Source organism: Excalfactoria chinensis, chromosome 1, assembly GCF_039878825.1.
Source record: "Excalfactoria chinensis isolate bCotChi1 chromosome 1, bCotChi1.hap2, whole genome shotgun sequence".
NCBI lineage: Eukaryota > Metazoa > Chordata > Aves > Galliformes > Phasianidae > Excalfactoria > Excalfactoria chinensis.
In genome coordinates, this window is record NC_092825.1 from 173,976,526 (window position 1) to 173,996,287 (window position 19,762).

General features: G+C 42.1%; 1 protein-coding gene and 1 non-coding gene across 2 annotated transcripts in view; both read right to left on the reverse strand.

Moving 5' to 3' along the window:
* The window catches only part of CEP295 (centrosomal protein 295), a 38,032-nt gene that overhangs the window by 2,121 nt on the left and 16,149 nt on the right, over window positions 1–19,762 (reverse strand). Inside the window, exons 13-25 of the mRNA XM_072326814.1 lie at window positions 19,254–19,351; window positions 18,072–19,131; window positions 17,217–17,388; window positions 16,917–17,069; window positions 14,364–14,585; window positions 9,072–9,175; window positions 6,369–6,507; window positions 4,887–5,120; window positions 3,464–3,618; window positions 3,095–3,251; window positions 1,655–2,316; window positions 989–1,162; window positions 634–751 (exon numbers count right to left, since the gene is read on the reverse strand). Of these exons, the coding sequence (XP_072182915.1) occupies window positions 634–751; window positions 989–1,162; window positions 1,655–2,316; window positions 3,095–3,251; window positions 3,464–3,618; window positions 4,887–5,120; window positions 6,369–6,507; window positions 9,072–9,175; window positions 14,364–14,585; window positions 16,917–17,069; window positions 17,217–17,388; window positions 18,072–19,131; window positions 19,254–19,351 (3,448 nt within the window). The remainder of the gene's footprint in view (window positions 1–633; window positions 752–988; window positions 1,163–1,654; window positions 2,317–3,094; window positions 3,252–3,463; window positions 3,619–4,886; window positions 5,121–6,368; window positions 6,508–9,071; window positions 9,176–14,363; window positions 14,586–16,916; window positions 17,070–17,216; window positions 17,389–18,071; window positions 19,132–19,253; window positions 19,352–19,762) is intronic.
* LOC140247539 (small nucleolar RNA U2-19) lies at window positions 6,754–6,836 on the reverse strand. Its single transcript, XR_011902717.1, has one exon. It is a non-coding gene; the product is annotated as a small nucleolar RNA U2-19 (small nucleolar RNA).

Consider the following 19,762-nt stretch of genomic DNA (forward strand, 5'->3'; position numbering starts at 1 on the left):
AAACCACCTTGACTAATTCCTACGTTACAATGCATTTCTCCTAAGATGCTGACCATGACCTGTTTTGACAAACAGAGTCACAAAGGGACTATTTTGTACAATAAACAGTAATTCAGAGCTATGGAATCTAGAAACCATCAGCAGTACTGCCAAGAGAGGATACTGCACCAAAACCAACACCAAGGTCCTGAGAAGGCCCGAACAAATGGTTATATCCTGGTAGATCCTTTCTTTTGTGTTTCACTATTTATGTTCTGTAGCATCATCAGAACAGAATAAGACATCTTCTAACTGCAGAGGGCCCTGACTGATAGGAAACACAACCAAGGGAAGGTGCACCGAGTATTTAATGACATGCAACAAATTATCACAGTTTCAAAACTAAATAGTTACACGTAAAGCCAAATAAAGTCTCTAATTATGGCCATTACCATCTCTTGCTTAAGATGGTCTATTATATGAAGAGACAGGTAAGTATTTCCTTGTCAGTAAAACACACCAAACCTAGGCCAAGTGGATACAAACAGCAACGTGCACTTGTCCAAGAGAAGTTCCGTTTTCCAAAGGAGAGGTGTATCTTAGCAATGACTTTATAAGTTAAAACCTCAGTGTATTGAAGCTGCACGTAATTACCTGCAGTCTGATGTGATGGACGCTGACCCTCAGTAGGGCTGTGGGTTTTGGAAGAGCCGTCAGGCCTTACGAGCACCGAACAATCTGTGTCTGGAACCAGTGGTAAAAATTCTCTTTTCTGTTTGGAAAGGAATCATTAGTTGAAAAGGCAAAAAATACATCACAAACCTGAAGTATTCATACAGTACCCTAATATGGATGAGATACAAGAAAAGACTGTCGCTTCCCCTTAGCAGATGCAAGAAAAACATCAGGAATGGATACTGACAGGATCAGAATGCTTCTAAAAGCATTCACAAACCTTAAAAAGAAACCCATTGCGGTCCCTTTGCCCAACAGATGAACTAAGACTCACCTCAGTCAGAACACTGACAGCAGACCTGTCCGTACACGCTGGGTTATTTGTTTGATCCTCACTACTTCTCTCTTGGTTCATATGTTCAGCGTCTGATTCTGCAGTACTGATGTCATTTGAGCTCACAAGAGTGAGTTCAGGTTCTTCCATAATACCAAGTCCTGACTCGGTCTCCTAGCAAATAGAAGACACAAAACCTCAGTGTAAAAGTATGTATCATAACCCAAAGCAATCAAACACTCATCTGCTCAAATCCAGTTTTAGGCATGGTTGGTTTGTTTGTTTTAAGGACGAAAAGGGAAATAGGTTTCACATAGTTTTCCATCACTTATGCTTTGGTTCTATTATTTTCCTCCCAGACTGGTTTAAGTTCAGTTAAGTAACTGTGCAGTTTCATGCCCATGCTGCACCAACTAATGTCACTGCTAACTGTTCCAGTGCAACACATAAAAGAGCAAGGAGAGCAAAAGTCCAGGAAACGTGCAAGTCTGAACTGAACTACAAAGAGAACATCAGCCAAGTTTTCAGATGTTGAAGATCTACAAAAACTTGGTAAAGGAACCAAAAAAAGAAAAAAAAAAAAGGACACAAACCATCAAAATAAAGCCAGTAAAGCACCAAAATACCTGCACAAAATACTACGTTTGGGAAATCTGTTCTACTTACCCAGACTGGAATACGAGATGAGCTTCCAGCCACAGCATTAGAATGTTTTTCACGTCTTCCCAGGCAGAAAGCATTCTGTTTTACTGCTGCCTGTAAATAAACGTCTGGGGCATCCATGCTGCTGTCTTCAGTAACCCTTGAAGACTTCTGTACTTCAGCAAAACCTTCATCTGGCTCCTCTGTATTTGTATTGCAATGAGAATCCACCTCCACGGCTTTATTTGCTTCATGTACATCAAGTAATGTTTCAGGGAGCTTCACATACTTCCTATTGAGTACCTTGGCAGGTAATTTTTCAGAAGACAGAATCTCTTTTTTGAATGCGACGCTCTCTTTCAATGTGTGTTGAGGGAAAGGCTCATCCACTGTCACTGGTGTGGTACTGAGCTGATAAAATGAGGTTTGTTCTCCCAGTGAATTCAGACTGTCGTTTCGCATATCCTCCACTGAATGCTGCAGACCAGTATGTTCCAGACTCCTTGCCAGTTCTTCATATTGTCTGTCAGATGAAACATCATTCTCATTGCACCCAATTTTAATCCCCGGATTTAGTTCCAAGGACTTCTCTGACACAACATTAATGCCTGCTGGCCGAGCAGCATTCTGACAGCGATTGCTCAGAGCAGGTTCTAATTGCAGCGAGTGAAAAGATTCTTCCAAACCTGTTCCAAAAGTTAGAGTCACAACGTGAGCTTAACACAACCACATTTCAGCTTTAAAGAAATGCCTCCTTAACAGGGCTTTTGAGGAATGCGTGGACATCTATGCAAATAACAAGGTTAATTAACTACATCTGATCTCCCCCTCACTTTTCTTTTCCCTAGGCTGAAAAGACGCAGGTCACTCAGCCTTTCTTCATGCAGGAGATGCTCCAGGCCCTTTACCATCTTTGTGGTCCTCTGTTGGACTCCTCCTAGGAGATCCCTGTCCTTTGTGACGTGAGGAGCTCAGAACTGGTTACAGCAGTCTAAATGTGGCCTCACCAAGGCAGAGCAGAGGGGGAGGATCACCTCAACCTGCTGGCCATGCTCTTTTTAAGGAAGTTCCATAAATTGAATAATTTCCCCAGACTAACAAAATGAGGGAATGAACAATTCTGTTTGTAAAACTTGTTAATTTCACTGGAATTAATGCACTATCATCAGAATTACTGCACACAGTAAGTACCATCCATTACAGCACCTTCAATACAAAAAGTCAATCCGTGCATTCAAGCAATAACTGCTAAGTAAAGACCTTAACATTTTTGAGTTCTACGCATTGAAGGTGGTGGAGAAGATGGTATCTAAGGGAGCAGAAGCAGAGTTAAAACATGTTAAAGCAGAGCTTATTTAGAACTAACGAGTTCCTTCCCAGTTTCAACAACAAAACAAGCTTAAAGGTTGGTATTTACATATCGGTTCTATGTTTAGAGCTTTGATCAGACTGCACTGTACGTACCCAGAGTAATGCTCTCTTTGAAACACTCTTGTGATGTAATGTTGTTTGGCTTGCTTGTCTGACTGCCCATCAGACTGCTGCTTTGTGTATTCAAATTGGAGGTTCTCACTTCCACAAACATAGACTGGTCTTGACTTTCTGTTGAAAATGTTGAAATCTAGTGGCAGAAAGAATCCTGGTTAGGCTTCATTTTACTTATTTGAGGAATACAAAGGATGGAAAGTTCAGGGCAACATTTGCTTTTAGGAACATTTCTCCTACAAACAGCAGAAATGCTCCAGCTCCACTCACGTAAAAAATTACTCATTTCATTTGAAAAGAATTTTCACGAAAATAACTTTCATGCCAAACTGAGCTTTTCTGTAGTACCTTCCTCCATTCTGTGTTGCCCTGTTGAATCTTGTAATGAGAAATGGGTGATGACACACCAAAGGTAGGACTTGGTTCCAAAGGCTGAAAGAGCTGGTGGCAGAAGTTAGGAGAAGGCCTCTCAGTCTCAGGGAAATCAAGCTCAGCTGAGAGAGCTGTAAGAAAAGAGGTCATTTTTAAAACAGAAACTGACATCTCCCACCTTGCTTCTACATGGAATAAGGAGAGGATAGAGATGTCCACAGGTAAGCAAGTGCTAGCTTGCAAAAACACGTCTTTACAGCACTCATCTCCTTCATGATGACACAGTGTAAGTACAACTGCTGCAAGAAAGTGCTACCTTTTTTCATTATTTACTTTAAGTGAAAAGCTGAGGTCGAGAAGCCCTCTGTTAAGCACCTGAGAGACTGCATCAGAAGCACTGTCCTGTTTTGGGTTTCCCAGTACAAAACACACACACTGATACACGGGAGCAAGCCCAGTGAACAGCCACAAAAATGATAAAGGATGAAACACACAATGTTCAAAGAGAAACTTAAAAACTGGGTTTGTTCAGTTTTGCACAAAATGTACCGAGAGCCTGGGGGAAGAGATACAGAGATCAATGCTGTCTACAGTATCCCAGAAGGAAGCACAGGGAAGATGCAGACAGACTCTTGTTGAACATAGTGAAAGAAAAAAAGGCTCAAGGCAATGGACAAAAGATGCAATACAGGAAATTCTGGTTACATGTAAAGAATAAAAACCTTAATTGAGATTTTTTAGGAAGATGCTTGACTGGCATGAAATTCTTCCACTGGAAGAACTTGGCTGGACAAGCCCATAAGGAAGCAAGTCACCTCTCAGTTGAGCAGGAGTAAGAATTTCTGGTCTAGATTAATATAAAACTCCATGATTCTAGGTTTTCCAACACATTCCTGAAGGAAGCAGTTCAAATTAAAGTGCTACTTATCACCATGACAGATAATAAGGATGATTTTATTGTCATGAATCATTAAATGTGCACAGTTAACGAGCACAGAGCTTCCACTACTTTGTTATCAGTGATTCTTCATCTATCAACTCCATATGAGTAATACAGTATTACGTAGATGTTGTTCTAAACTCCTTCATAGAGTTGTACATACGCAAACAACAGTATTAGCACAAGCAACAAAGAACAGTCTTGCTATGGTAGAAGGAAGCTACTCAGAACTAGACTGTGATCCCCTTATCTTTTTGTTGCACTACACAATGCTATGTGCAGACATACATAAAGCCATGAAGGACTTGGTTCCATTAAAGCAGGAGCTCTGCTGAGCAGAACATTTATTGAAAATCAAATGTAAGCTAAATATAAGCAATACCAAAACCACAAAATTCTGATTAAACTCCTCAGTCTGTATGACAGCACAGACCATAAAAGCTTTAAAATAGAAAATACCTTCAAAACACATATTGGTCTCTAATGAAGAGTTCAACTCTCCACAGCATTTCTCCAAGACCTGCTGAATCTGATTCCCTTTATCAAGGCACGGTACTCCCTCAGGCAGCTCAGTTTCAGGTGCTTCAAACAGAGTCTCCTGCCACTGCTGCACTGTAAAAGGCAGTGAGGAGTCCCATGGGCTGCTTGTGATTCTTTTCAAAACTTGATCTTCCATGCTGTCAGAAGACAATCCTGAAATAAGAAGCCAGATGCTCACATAGTTTTACATATAAAGCATTTACATGAACTCACCTGAAAAGATGCTGCTTAATACCTTCAAATGCAATTAACACTTTCTACTATTACGTTTTACTTTTTTTTTTTTTCCATCCTATTGCATACAAAGGTGTCACGGCGTTATTTGAGTTGAAAGGGATTCCCACACCTAGTCCAACTCAGTTCAGTGAACTGGGACACCCACAGCTCCATCAGGTGCTCAGAGCCCCATCCAGCCTGACCTTGTATCTCCAAGGATGGGGCATCCACCACCACTTAGGGCAACCAATGCCAGTGCCTCACCAACCCTAGTGTAAAATACCTCCCTCCTTATATCCAGCCTAAATCTCTTCACTAGTTTGAAGTCATTTCCTCTTCTCCTGTCACAACAAACCCTGCTAAAGAGCCTGTCCCCTTCCTTCTTACAGCCCCACTTTAGATAATGAAAGGTATCCACACAGCCTTCTCTTCTCTAGGCATAACAGCCCCAGCTCTCTCAGACTGTCCTCATAGGAGAGATGTCCCATCCCTCGGATCATTTTTGTGGCCATCCTCTGGACACACACCAACAGCTCCATGTCTCTCCCGTACTCAGGACCCCCCATCTGTCTGCAGTGCTCCAGGTGAGGCCTCACAGTGCAGAGCAGAGGGGCAGGATCACCTCCCTCGCCCTGCTGGCTGTGCTGCTTTGGATGCAGCCCAGGATACAGTTGGTTCTCTGAACTGTGAGGGCACATTGCTGGCTCACATCCAGCTTCCCATCCACCAGTGCGCCAAAGTCCTTTTCAGCTGGGCTGTGCCCTATCCTTCTGTCTCCCAGCTTGCACTGATGGTGAGGATTTGCCACAAGCCAGGTGCAAGATCTTGCATCTGCATTTGCATCAGGAGGTTCTGACTGCCAATCTGTCCCTCAGGTGTGTCAATCACACCACACAACTTGGTGTCAATCCTTTAATGTGACCTTGAGCATCTTTATGATATAGAGAAATAATTTAATTCCTATTTAAATAGAAACAACTTAATATAAATGAAATAAAATAGAAGGAATTGCAGAAGCGACAAGTGGGTTCCTTGAGAGCACACCATCATACATACTATCAATTCTTAAGTGAAGTTCCACATCGTATTTTTCCAGAAGAATTTATGTCTTGTGAGTTAGATCCATTCTGCTATAAAATAAGGAAACATCAGTTTTTCCATTTACGAAAACAATGAAACACTTACCAGTGTCAACAGGGCTGACATCCAGTGTTTCAGTAGTCAAAAAGCTTCCAGTGGAAATAGTTGGAGATAAATCACAGGGTATTGCTTGCATGGAAGCCTTTGAACCTACATCCACAGACACTACCTTAGAAAGTACTTCCTAGGAGGAAACAACACGTATGTTACCATGTATTCAGACCCTCATAATTGAAACTACAATCACAGATTTTATTCTGAGCTCAGTTCAAGTGTAGAAGCCTTCATTTATTGCAGTCAGGCAAATTAAACTCATCATTGCTCAGTACACAACATTCACATCCAGTCTCCCAGACACAATTCCCTCCAGCAGCCCCCTCCCCCCAACACACACACACCACACACACACATGCAGACACACAAAGAAGCCTCTCAGAACTCCATACAAATCATGACACCTGGGAGCTTATTTAGCTCCCGGTGCTCAGATTTGGCTATTTCTCATCACAGACCCACATCAGTAGAACTGTAGATCTCAGAGGAATATAGATGTAGAACTCAGGAACGTTACAAGTACTTCTAACACTGACACTTCTGAATACAGAACAATGACTGAAGAGTTTAATTCTACTTTTATGGTGAAATATATATCTCAGATTTCCTAGAAAATGTATTCCTTAATTTTAAAGCTCTGCAGTCACAGAACAGAGACCGAGGGTTGTTTCACATTTTGAAGGATGAGATATGAACACTTCGCTTCTTCCAAAACTTTGAATTCAAACATACATCAAGAAAATAAAAGATAAAAACCTAGGAAGCCCGTTCCCTATATTATTTTTCAATATTTACTAGTTATAAGTATATTTGATATACATTCACACATGTTGTATGCATAAATAACGTTGTACATCTATAAACAGTAAATTTTAAGCATTGTTTTTTATCTACTGCCAAAATAACAGGATCTTTGGATCAGAGAAAAGAAGTGGATCTTGATTTTGGTGAGGTTTCTGATACTCTCTCTCTGTCCCTAAATCAGAATTTGGATGTTACAGTCTACTGGGATGGACAACCAGACAGGTGGAAAAGTAGTTGGCTGATCAGGCTCAGAAGACAGTGACCAGCAGGTGATAATTCACCTGGAGGTGGGAGAGTAACTGGAGCATGACCAGCATCTATCTTGGAACCAGCCCTCTCTAACACCCTTGGTAAGGACCAAGAGGCAACAGCACGCTCTCATTTGAACATCTGATGCACTCAGTAGCAGGCCTGACATCCAGGGGGACCCCATGAAGATGAGGCCTAAAGGAACATGATGAAACTCATAAGAACAAACACAGACCTGCACCTGAGAAGAAACCATGCATCAGTCCAAGCCAGAGACTAACTGGGGAGCAGCTCTATAAAAGTGGATCCAGGAGTCCTGGCAAACAGCAAGCCGCACCCAGTGTGCTCTGGCAGCAAGGAGGAACAGCTGCATTCTGCACCATATAAATGGGAACACAGCCAGTAAATTCAATGACTCTTTGGTTCGTGCTTCTTATACTGCACCTAGAATACTAAGTCCAGACATAAGCCTCCAGTATAACACACAGATTTCCACTAAGGGCCACCAAAATAGTCAAGAGGTCTGGGGCACTTCTCCCAGGTGAACACCAAATTGAACATGAGTAGCAAAATGCCCTTACTGCAAAGAAGGTTCGTGGTATCCTACGCTGCATCAGGCAAAGTATCATTAGCAGGCTGAGGGAAGTGATCCTTCCACTTTACTCAACATGAGTGAAGCCACCCCTGCAGTGCTGGGTCCAGTTCTGGATTCCCCAGTAGAGAAGAGGCTTAGACATGCCAGGGGCCATCCAACAAGAGCCACTAAGGCAATTAAGGGACTGGAGCACCTCTTCTGTGAGGAAAGGCTGAGAATTAGGATTCCCTTCCCTGGAAAAGCGACTCAGGAGGAACCTGTCAATGTCTAAAAATATCTGAAGAGAGGGAGCTGTAAGAATGAAGCCAGGCTTTTGTCAGTGGTGCCCAGTACCAGGACACGAGGCAGTGGAACACAGGAGGCTCCCTCAGAACACCAGGAAGGACTTCTGTGCTGTGTGAGTGCTGGAGCACTGGCACACATTGCCCAGACAGGTTTTAGTCTCCTCTCTGGAGATTGAGATGGCTTCTGAGGTGGTCCCTTCCCACCTTGACTGTTCTGTGGCTCTAGGGAAGGAGAGCTGGTGCAGCCAGAAGAGACAGCTTGCAGGAGGAAATTAACAGCAGCCTGCCAGTGATTACAGGAAGGGTACTGAGATGGTCAGGTCCTTCAGTGTTGCGTGTCTGGAGGACAAATACAATGGGTATGAATTGAAGAAGCAGAGATTCATACCAGTTATAAGGAAGAAATTTCCCAGCAGGGCAGTCAAGCACCAGAACAACTCACACGGTGAGCAAATCTCCATGCTTGGAATTTTTCAAGATCATATGTAATAAAGCTCTGAGCAACCTTGTCTGATTCCACAGACGTCCCTGTTTCAATCAGGAGGTTGAGACAGGGACCTCCCCAGGTCCCTTATAACCTGAATTACCAGATGACTGTACTAGATTCCTACCAACTCACGAGCATGCTGAGAATACAAAGTTAAAATTATCCAATGCCCAATTCAAGGCTACAAAAATAACACACTTTTCCCTTTTGCACAGCATCTTTAAAACACACCTCAAAGAGTAAATTACATTATGTGTTTACTCTGATTGACTTACCGCATGAATGCCTCTGAATGATGGTCCAGAATGCAGCGTGTCCCCTCCAGCTGCATCAGCAAGAACTGGCACATCTTGAGCCATAAGAGAATCTTGGGACTGAGCTAAAAACAAATTTAATAGAAAGCAGTTCATTGTTAGTGCTTATTTTTTCTTTAATTGCTATTATTTTTGTGGAACGCCAGATGGCAGTAATACCCTGCTGCTATCCTCACTGCTAGGGCACTGATTTTGCCCATTTCTTACCTTTTTCTTCTCACTTTCTGCTCCATTGCACCACAATTACTGATTAGCAAGACTGCTCCTTGTAGGGCATGCATGAAGAGCTATAAACGCATGTTTTGGCCTTGAAGAATAAAATACAGCTCTGGTAATGTTACTATAATCATTTATTGGAGTGGAGAAATCTTTTTGTCCTCTACTATTATAACAATAACAAAGAAAACCAAACTTTAAATAAGAGAAACCAGAAACAGTGAATTATCTGACTAATGCATGATTACTGCCATGGAACTCGATCACCTCTTAGACACAGAAGATAAAGATCTGTGGAAAAAGTACCACAGCAGCACCAGAAGAACAGAAGCAGATACGTTTCCTCCCAGTCCTACATGAGTCAATAACAACAGGGACACTTCAAATTCCCAGTTCTCCTGAAATTCCTAACAAGAAGCAGCAGCATGAGACAGCGGTAAGACATACAGGAACTGGAAACAGACCAATTACTTTAAAATGGAATAAAAACTAAAATGTTGAAACAAGCTACCATGGAAAGCCTGGAATTCCTATTTTCCTGTTCACTTTACAACAATATTAGATATTCCTATGAAATAAATGCTTTATCTTATGAAAAACATCGGAGTGACATGAGATGATACTCAAGTATCCACTACAGATTTGTATCTATATTCTATGAAGACCTACTCTACAAACATTTTATTCCTACACTGTACGGAATGTGCTGTTCCGTGACATAAACACATGGGACAAACAGCAGCAGCTTCAAGCAATAAACCCAAATTAATTACTCATTTCAGAGTTAAGAATACAACATACCCGTATCTCCTACCTTTATTACTTTATTAATATCCTTTAAAAGCTGCACTTGGTGACTCATAAAAGAGGTGGGTTTTTTAACTTTAATTTTTTACCTCTCCCTCCAAAATAATAGTGTGGAGTTTGTGTTCCTCACAGCTTCCTGACATTTCTGGGGTGCATTAAAAAGAGCGTGGCCAGCAGGTCGAGGGAGGTGATCCTCCCCCTCTACTCTGCCCTGGTGAGGCCTCATCTGGAGTACTATATCCAGTTCTGGGCTCCCCAGTACAAAAAAGACAGGGATCTCTTGGAAGGAGTCCAGCGGAGGGCCACAAAGATGGTGAAGGGCCTGGAGCATCTCCCCTATGAGGAGAGACTTAGGGAACTGGGTCTGTTTAGCCTTGAGAAAGGAAGGCTGAGAGGGGACTTAATCCAGGTTTATAAATACCTGAAGTGTGGGAGCCATAGTGGCGAGGCTGGTCTGTTTTCAGTAGTGCGTGGGGACAGGACTAGGGGCAATGGGCTGAAACTTCAGCATAGGAAGTTCCGCACGAATGTGCGCAAGAACTTCTTTACGGTGAGGGTGACGGAGCACTGGAACAGGCTGCCCAGGGAGGTGGTGCAGTCTCCTTCTCTGGAGATATTCAAGACCCACCTGGACGCCTACCTGTGCGACGTGGTGTAGGGAGCCTGCTTTGGCAAGGGGGTTGGACTCGATGATCTCAAGAGGTCCCTTCCAACCCCTACAATTCTGTGGTTCTGTGATCTGCATGGCCCTTTCATTGTAGCCACCTGGGCACCATACAGTGACAGAAAGAAGTGTTAACTGAAGTAAGAAACAGCAGTAGTAATTTTAGGATGCAACTGAGAGACCTGAATGACAAATCACTCAAAGACAATGAAAAACAGGCCCATACCCTATTATGGAGACAAAAAGAGGAAAAAAAAGTCAATAGTTATACTTGCTTGCTAAATCGGTGAAGGGTGAGGCTGTCTGTTGTAATAATGAATTATGGAGAAATATTTGAGATTATTAAAAATAAATTGAAGTCTTAATTTCGGGTCACACGGAAAATAATCGTGCCTGGAATAACACCTGCTTAGGGCAGCAATACATGAAAATGATTGCAACTGGAACAGTGCCCACAGGGACTCTTTAAAGGCAGAGATGAATACAGAGAAAGGCTTGTTGATATGCAGGGAAGGAGAACTTTGAAAAAGATGCATGCATCAGGTCTAGTCACTGTCTCCAAGACAATTTCCCTTAGGAACTGAGGTTTATGTGATCAAACTGCCTGTCTCATCGGTAGGATTACTCTGCAGTTCCCTATTAACAATTTAAATTCTATTAGCCCTTTTTAATTCTTCTTTAAATTTAATTTAGAAGAAAACTCAAATGTGTTAAGTTTCTCACTCACCAAGAGAAATAACAGTGCCATAATAAGAGGAAGCAATCTGAATCAGTGCCACCAGTGAGGCAAACAATCTAACATCACTAACAACTACCCATCCCTCTGCCTGCCCAATCTGTGCAGCACCTGTAACCATTCAATGCAAAGGTCAGGGATTCACGCTCCCCTAAGCACCCCTTCTGGTTAAGAACTGCCCCCCACTCTCTGAACCCAGATGACACCCCTGACACCAAGTTGGGAGGTGGTGTCAATCTGCCTGAGGGTAGGAAGGCACTTCAGAGGGATGTGAATAGGCTGGATCGTTGGGCTGAGGTGAATGGGATGAGGTTCAACAAGGCCAAGTGCCGGGTCCTGCACTTCAGCCACAATAACCCTATGCAGTACTACAGGCTTGGGGCTGAGTGGCTGGATGACTGTGAAGAGGAAAGGGACCTGGGGGTGTCAGCCGATGCTCGGCTGAACATGAGCCAGCAGTGTGCCCAGGTGACCAAGAAGGCCAACAGCATCCTGGCCTTCATAAGAAATAGTGTGGCCAACAGGAGCAGAGAGGTGATCATCCCCCTGCACTCAGCCCTGGTGTGGCCGCACCTCGAGTACTGTGTTCAGTTTTGGGCTCCTCACTACAAGAAAGACACTGAGGCCATGGAATGCATCCAGAGAAGTGCAACTACACTTGTGAGGGGTCTGGAGTACAAGTCTTATGAGGAGTGGCTCAGGGAGCTGGGATTGTTTAGCTTGGAGGAGGCTCGGGGGAGAGGGGAGAGGTTTTGGGCCACTCACTACAAGAAAGACACTGAAAACCTGGAATGTGTCCACAGAAGGACAATGAAGCTGTGAGGGCTCTGGAGCACAAGTGTTACGGGGAGCAGCTGAGGGAAAAGGGATTGTTTAGTGTGGAGGAGGCTCAGGGGAAACGTTATCGCTCTCTACAACTGCCTGACAGGAGGCTGTGGCGAGGTGGGGGTCAGTCTCTTCTCCCCTGTAAGTATCAACAGAAGTAGAAGGAAGCCCCTCTGCACCAGGGGAAGGTCACGCTGCATATTATAAAACATCTTGTTCCAAAAACACCTTTGAGGTGCTGCTCAGGGAGGTGTGGAGTCACCATCCGTAGAGGTGTTCATGAAATGCTTAGATGTAGTACTGGGGCACGTGGAGGAATATTGGTAATAGGTGGATGGTTGGACTGGATGATCTTGGAGGTCTTTTCCAACCTTGGTGATTCTATGATTATACAACTTATTCTATAAACACAAGCCTCGTCTCCAAACGCTGTTAAGAAACAAAATTCTTTAATTATCACTAAAGTTTAAATATATGCCATATTTCAAACAGACTATTTTGAGAACTAAAGGAAGAAACTGAGAGAAAAACAGCTTATGTCTGCTGATTTAAAGCATCTTTGATCTCTAATAAATCTTAACTGAATTCAAAAGGATGTCTCAGCACAAACTAAATTAAAATTTACCTTATAATATTTGGGACAGCATCAAAAATTCTAGTAAACACAGGAGGTGCATATGACACAGCTGTATTGCTTATAAAGATGTATATATATATAAGGGCAAGGTGCTGAAAGCAATTGCTCAGCAGCCCCTATAATATATTTATTTTGGATAGATACTGAAAACTGCACTGGATGTCGAGGTGCTGCCAACACTCATTCAACTTCACATTGCTCAGGTCAGCATTTCACAGAACACAGAACAGTTCACAGCAAGTCAGACATACCATTTACCGGCTGGAACTACAACAAACTGCATTTCAATCTGCAAGAAATTCCAGAAGCTGTAAATGCACTGCAACTGAAAGCACTGGAACCCCCAGGCTCGCTTTATCCCAAGACCAAAGAGACAAGAGAATTACTACAGGCAGAAAAAAACGGCGGGATTTAAAAACCCTGACTCCACTTGTTAGGCCAAGCACTCAAAAAAAACCCTCTTCTAACCGTCCTTCTTTGATCACCTTTGTCCTTTTATAAGCCAGTTAAGCTACCCATAACATGCTTGAACACATCCACAAATTGCTTTATTTGGGATAACCAAAACAAATGCTTTCAATTTATGGTATCAGATTAACATTGTTGCACATGGACACAGTCTAGTTTCAAAAGCATAATCTCTAATTAAAGCTTTTCACAGATGAACACATACCAGAATTAAGGTAATCCTTACATTATTGCACTAGTTTTCTATCTACTAGTTGATTCTTTCTAAGTTTCTTTACACGAAGGGTAACACTCAGCCTTTTATATTCTGTCTCAGTTGTACTTATATGCAGGTTCTTACAAACATCTTTCTCTGGCTGTCCATCAGTACAGTAACACCCCACATTTCCTCCTAAGCATAAATCTCTTGTGCCTTCAGAAGGAATCACAGAGTACTAACACAGGCACAGCACTGGTCAGCTCTAGGTTCTCACCTGGAGAAGGTACACATCTGGGCACCCCACACATACTCTGGGCAGAAGGTGTCACTCTTGGAGGGAGAACACAACTTCTAATCTAGAATTTCACTCTGTACATGCATGAGAGTCTGCTGCTATGGCAGGGCAATCAGGTGATGTAAAGGTCTCTTTACTGACAGCTCCAGGAGTTACACAGTGCACGCTTTGGATGAACAACTGCTGACTGGTGAAGATCCGCAGTGTGACCATGGATTACCACAATGGCAGTGGGTCACAAACGCACTTACTGAAAGATCATTTTTTACAACTGAAATTAAATGGTGTTTAAATAGCACTCTATGTTCTTTAACAACTCAGGTCACATCTTACAGATAAACAGCAGTTAAATTAGCACTGCAGAATGGTACTCGCATAGTTCCCTGAAGAAAGAGGATATCCTCACCTGAATCATATGAATTTTCAGTAGACATCAGCAGCAGCTCTTGTAGTAATCCAGGCTGTTTGCTTTGCTTTGGGCTTTCAACAGAGATTTGCTGCTCATAGCTTGTTATGCTCCCAGGTGACCTGCCTTCTTCATGAAGAGCATCACCATAACATTTCCTATACGCAAACTCCCCAGCAGCTGAAATGGGAGAAGGTTCTCCACCAACAGAACCTGTTTTACCTGAATTTAAAACATCTCATCAGTTCAGGTATAGATATGCAACATTCTGCACTTTATGAAAGAACACCTTAAGGCAGGTACACTGCTCTACAGAAATCATCTGTTGTTTTTGCTCAGTGCTCCATTTAAGTTAACCATACCAGCTTAGTCAATCCAGACACAGACTATCTTCTCTGCTCTGGGTTAGGAATAATAGAACTACTCGGGTTGGAAAAGACCTTAAAGATCATTGAGTTCAACCACAACCTAACCATACTACCTTAACTAACAATCTTCCACTAAATCATGTACCTGAGCACCACATCGAAACGGCTCTTAAACACATCCAGGGACGGTGACTCAGCCACCTCTCTGGGCAGTCTATTCCAGTGTTTAACAACCCTTTCTGTAAAGAAGTTTTTCCTGATATCCAACCTAATCTTACCCTGGTGCAATTTGAGGCCATTTCCTCTCATCCTATCACCTGTCACCAGTGAGATCTCCTTTCTCCCCAGACCTCTCTCCTCACCAACAGCCCTTTTCAGCCACTCAGTGCAATTAAAACATTCAAGTTCAACTTGTTACTATAACCAATAACGATAACAATGGAAAGAATCATCTGGCAGTTAGGATAGTGTTCACACAGCACGTATGCACTGTCTATTGTAGAGTTCCATGCAATGTTTCAGTAGTATTTTTTGGTAATAATTCCATTTTTAATCTTTGCTGCTGGTTTGTTGAAAGAAAGCATGTATTACTAAGTCAATTGCTTTGAAGAATACATTCTTCAAACACCTCAGAAACAGGAATGTTGTTGTTGTCCTGCTCTTGGCTGGGATAGAGTCAGTTTTCTTCCTAGCAGCCAGTACGATGCTGTTTCTGGGTTGAGAATAAGCTGTGTTCAAAAAGGTTAAGATGCTGTACTAAGGAACATGGTTAAGCAGGGAGATATGGGTGGTAGTTGGGCAGTTGGATGATCCTGGAGGTCTTTTCCAACCCTGGTGATTCTACAATTCTAAGTTTTGCACTGTTCTGCTTAATTATTTTATGAACACTAGCACAGCATTAAAACTATGTGAAATACATATTAAACTTTAGCTGTAAGAAGACTCGAGGGGGAGGCCAAGGGGAACAATTTAAAGTTCACATTCAGAACACATTAGTTTGTTGCACCTGTTACTTAATGTTGCTTACAGAGCATTACAAAGTGCTGCATACAAATAGTAATCAGCATTCCTAGAAACCAATGATTGCTTTGCATGGCTTTTGTCTGGAATTGTTACAGAATGGTTTGTAACTCAAAAAACTTGTGTAGACATTTGGTGCTAGTTCCTTATTTAAGAGATCTTAAAGAAGAAGAACTATCAGCTGGTCTTGCCTATTCTTTTTGCAATTAACTGATACATTCACATCTGATTCAATCCTCGGAGTAAACAAGGTATGAACAGCTACATAAAGATGTGGAACAGCTACATAAAGATATGGAAGTACTGGAGCAGGTCCAGAGAAGGGCAATGAGGCTCGTGAAGGGCTTGGAGAATCAGCCCTACAAGGAGAGACTAAGGAAGCTGGGGCTGTTTAGTCTGGGGAAAAGGAGGCTGAGGGGAGACCTTATCGCGCTCTTCCAGTACCTGAAAGGTTCTTACAGCGAGAGTGGGGCAGGTCTCTTCTCACTAGTGACAAGTGACAGGACGAGGGGAAATGGCCTCAAGTTGCGCCAGGGCAAGTTCAGGTTGGATATTAGGAAGAACTTCTTTACAGAAAGGGTGGTTAGGTACTGGAATAGGCTCCCCAGGGAGGTGGTTGAATCGCCATCCCTGGATGTGTTTAAGAGCCGTTTGGATGTGGTACTCAGGGATATGATTTAGCAGAGGTTTTTTTAGAGATGGGGTACTGGTTAGGCTGCGGTTGGACTTGATGATCTTCAAGGTCTTTTCCAACCTGGGTAATTCTATGATTCTATGAATTCTATAAAAATGCAGCCCCTCTCCAAGGTATGAGTAACTACACACAGCTTTATTCTGCACTCAGTCTTCTACTTTTGCTATTAAAGACATTTTCAGCATAGAACTTGCAAATCTTCTATGCTCAACAGAAAAAGCAATCCGTCCTCAAATTACAGTGATTTCTTCTTTTTTTTTTTGCTACATTTCTTCTAGGCTGACACTGATAAGGAAAGCTTTTCTCAGCTATAATTCCCTTGTATAATATTTAAATTATACCTTATAGTACAACCAGTACTTCATTATCAATGACCTCAAAAGCTTCAGAAAATAATTATTTCCTCTAACCTATACTCCTTAGAACAGAAGTATTCATATATTCTATATACATTTTATACTCATACTTTACCTGCAAAAGAAACATTGCAACTCCTTGGTGTGTCTACTTCTGGAATAACACTAAGCTCATGTTGCTCCAAACCAAGCCCCAACTTCACTTTGGTTACAGGAGGTCTGGAAAACTTCCATTTCTGTTCTCTATGCAGAACTTTCTCAAGCTGCCCTGTAAAACAAGGTTTTATGGTGTAGGTTCCCCTAGCATGTTAGAGTATACCTATCAAATCAGCTTGGGGAAATGGAAGAGAACTGCATATCAGAAGCAAAATGAGAAAAACAAAATTCTATAACAAAACATACTGTACAGCCTTACCAATTTGCCCAGCCAGACCAATGTCCTGTGAAATCATTCCATCTCTGTGAAATTCACTCATGTCACAGTTCTCTTCCTGGTAGTTTTCTGAGTCCTGGAAAAAGTCACTCTTACTTATCCAGTCAGGCCTTTGTGACTCTGTCATTGCTCCATTCATATTGCTGTGTCTCACCTTAAAGGGAATAAATAAATAAATAAATAGCAACGACAGCACCCACATTTACACTCATTAATTCAGCCAGCCTTTAGTTGGGTGTACATGTCACAGTATTATGCACTTTGATAAACAGGTTCAAGTATGCATTTTGAGAAAGAAGTCTAACCACACAAGCTCCAACCCTTGTATAGCTTGAAGAAGCATTTGGGTATACAGATATCCAATTTAGCTCTACACACCAAATGTGCCAAAACATCATTTGTTACACTTTCAAGGCACTTGTTAGACTCCATCAGAACAGTCAGCATTTTTAAGAATAAAAATTCCTAAAAACTCTGATTTTTCCCACTCCTAAATGCGCATATTTTAGCTGTATGGAGACCACAATAGTGCAGCTCACAGCAATAGTTCTTTTAACCCAAATCCTCCTTACCCAGAAATGAGCAAAATTACAAGTCAAGAGTGCAACTTCCAAAACAGATTTTATATGTGCGTACATACAGAACTTCTTGAAATAAAAAGTTACAGGAAAGAACTGCAAATAAAATTTAAGAATTATGTTCTGAATTAAAACTTCCAATACAGTAAATCACTTAAAGCTACCAACGCTCCCTGAGATACTTTACCAACTTCTAGCATTCACTCTAGTTTTATCCTTTACTGGATGACTCACCAAGCAAAGCACTTATAAAGCTTACCTGCTTGTTCAGAAATTCTTTCAAAGCCTCTTGTTGTTTCTGCATCTGTTCCTTCAGTTTATCCTGTTTCTGCATAAGTAATTGTTCTTGTATTTTCTGCCTAGAAAGAAGAGCTTCTCTACGTGCATCCAGCTGCTCTTGCAGTTCTTTCAAATACTGCTGCTGCGCTTGGATACTTTCTGATGAGGCCAACACACTGTCCCTTAAATTCAGTATATGGGAATAATTCAATGAAGATGCTTTTGATATTAAGGATTCCTCAACGCTTTCTTCATGAGATAAATACACAGGTTCAGAAAGACAGCTGTGTTCAAGGCTTACTCTGGTGGGGCTCTCTGCAGACCCCTGCTGACAAGCCAAAGAATTAACTGTGGCTTCCTGTACTGTAGAATATCCTTTTGTTGCTGCCCTAAGGGGTGTCACAGGCGGAGGCTCTTCTTCAGCTTGTGTTTCCATTTGATGGTTACACCACCTGAGGTCTGATGTCTTAAAGTGCTCTGTTTCTGACGGCCCAGAGGAATGTTCATCAGGTAAGGCAAATCTAACCTGTTGTACACGTGCTTCCAGGTGCGTTCTGGGTGGAGAAACATCTTGCGTGACCAACACTGATGGTAACTGGAGCACAGACATTTCTCTGACCTCCTTGCTGGAAGTGTCCAACATTCCCACTTGTTCCTGCGAGGAACAGCTCCGTGACAAACAGATCTCTCCAAACTTCAAATTCAATGGTTCTAGAGAATGTAGGTGCCTACCAGGATAAACACTGTGCATTTTCTCTCCATGTTTTTGTGAAGATGCATTTTCAGGAACATCACACACCTTGTAGGGAAGAGGTAGCGACAGTGTGCAGTCTTCTGCACACACTTGTTCAGGTGATTGGGACTGCACAGACTGCGTTCTCTCCCTCTGCTGAAGTTGTTCTGAGACAAGCTTTAAATTTGCTGATGTTGTTTCCACAGAGCTTAAAATTTTCACAGGATCAGTCAAGTATCTTTGCTTCAATTTACTCTGATACTCTCGTAGACGTGTTCTAGCTTCACTGATTGTCTGTTTGTGTAGCCTAAACAGAAAGAAAACGCGCATCTTTCCAGACTGATGCATAGATTAACATCATTTTCAATAATCAATGCATTTCAAATTATTTTGAAACAGGAAGGTCAGAATTTTAATCAAGTAGTTTACCTATTTTGTTGCAGAAGACGCTGTTGATAATTACGAATCTCCTGTAAGTGGCTGTCTTCTCCAGAACTTCTGGTTTCTGGCACAGCAGTACTTCCAGACTAATTGAAATTAAGTGATTTTAAGTAAAAATAAACAAATAACTCATAGAGACAGTTAAAGCAGCAATCTCAAGCTGTACGTTATTCTCTCAAGAATGCAGATACCACTCTGTATCACTGCTTGAAGTCTGTGAGCCTTTGGCCTCAGGCAATGAAGCTAAAGCAGTTTCTGGAACATACAGCCTACAGCTATGTCCCTCTTGGCAAGTCTAGCATTCACCATCAAAGTCAATGGTGCATGGAGGAGCTTAGCTCAAAGAGCTAAATGTACCCAGTAGCAAATTAAGTGAGTAATGATCCAGCACAGCTGCCTTTTCAAGGCAAATAGATTCTTTTAAGAGCGCGCATTGTGGAAAAAGTTCAAAATTTAAAACAAACCGACACACGTTTCTCCTCACTCTTCTCAGTGGA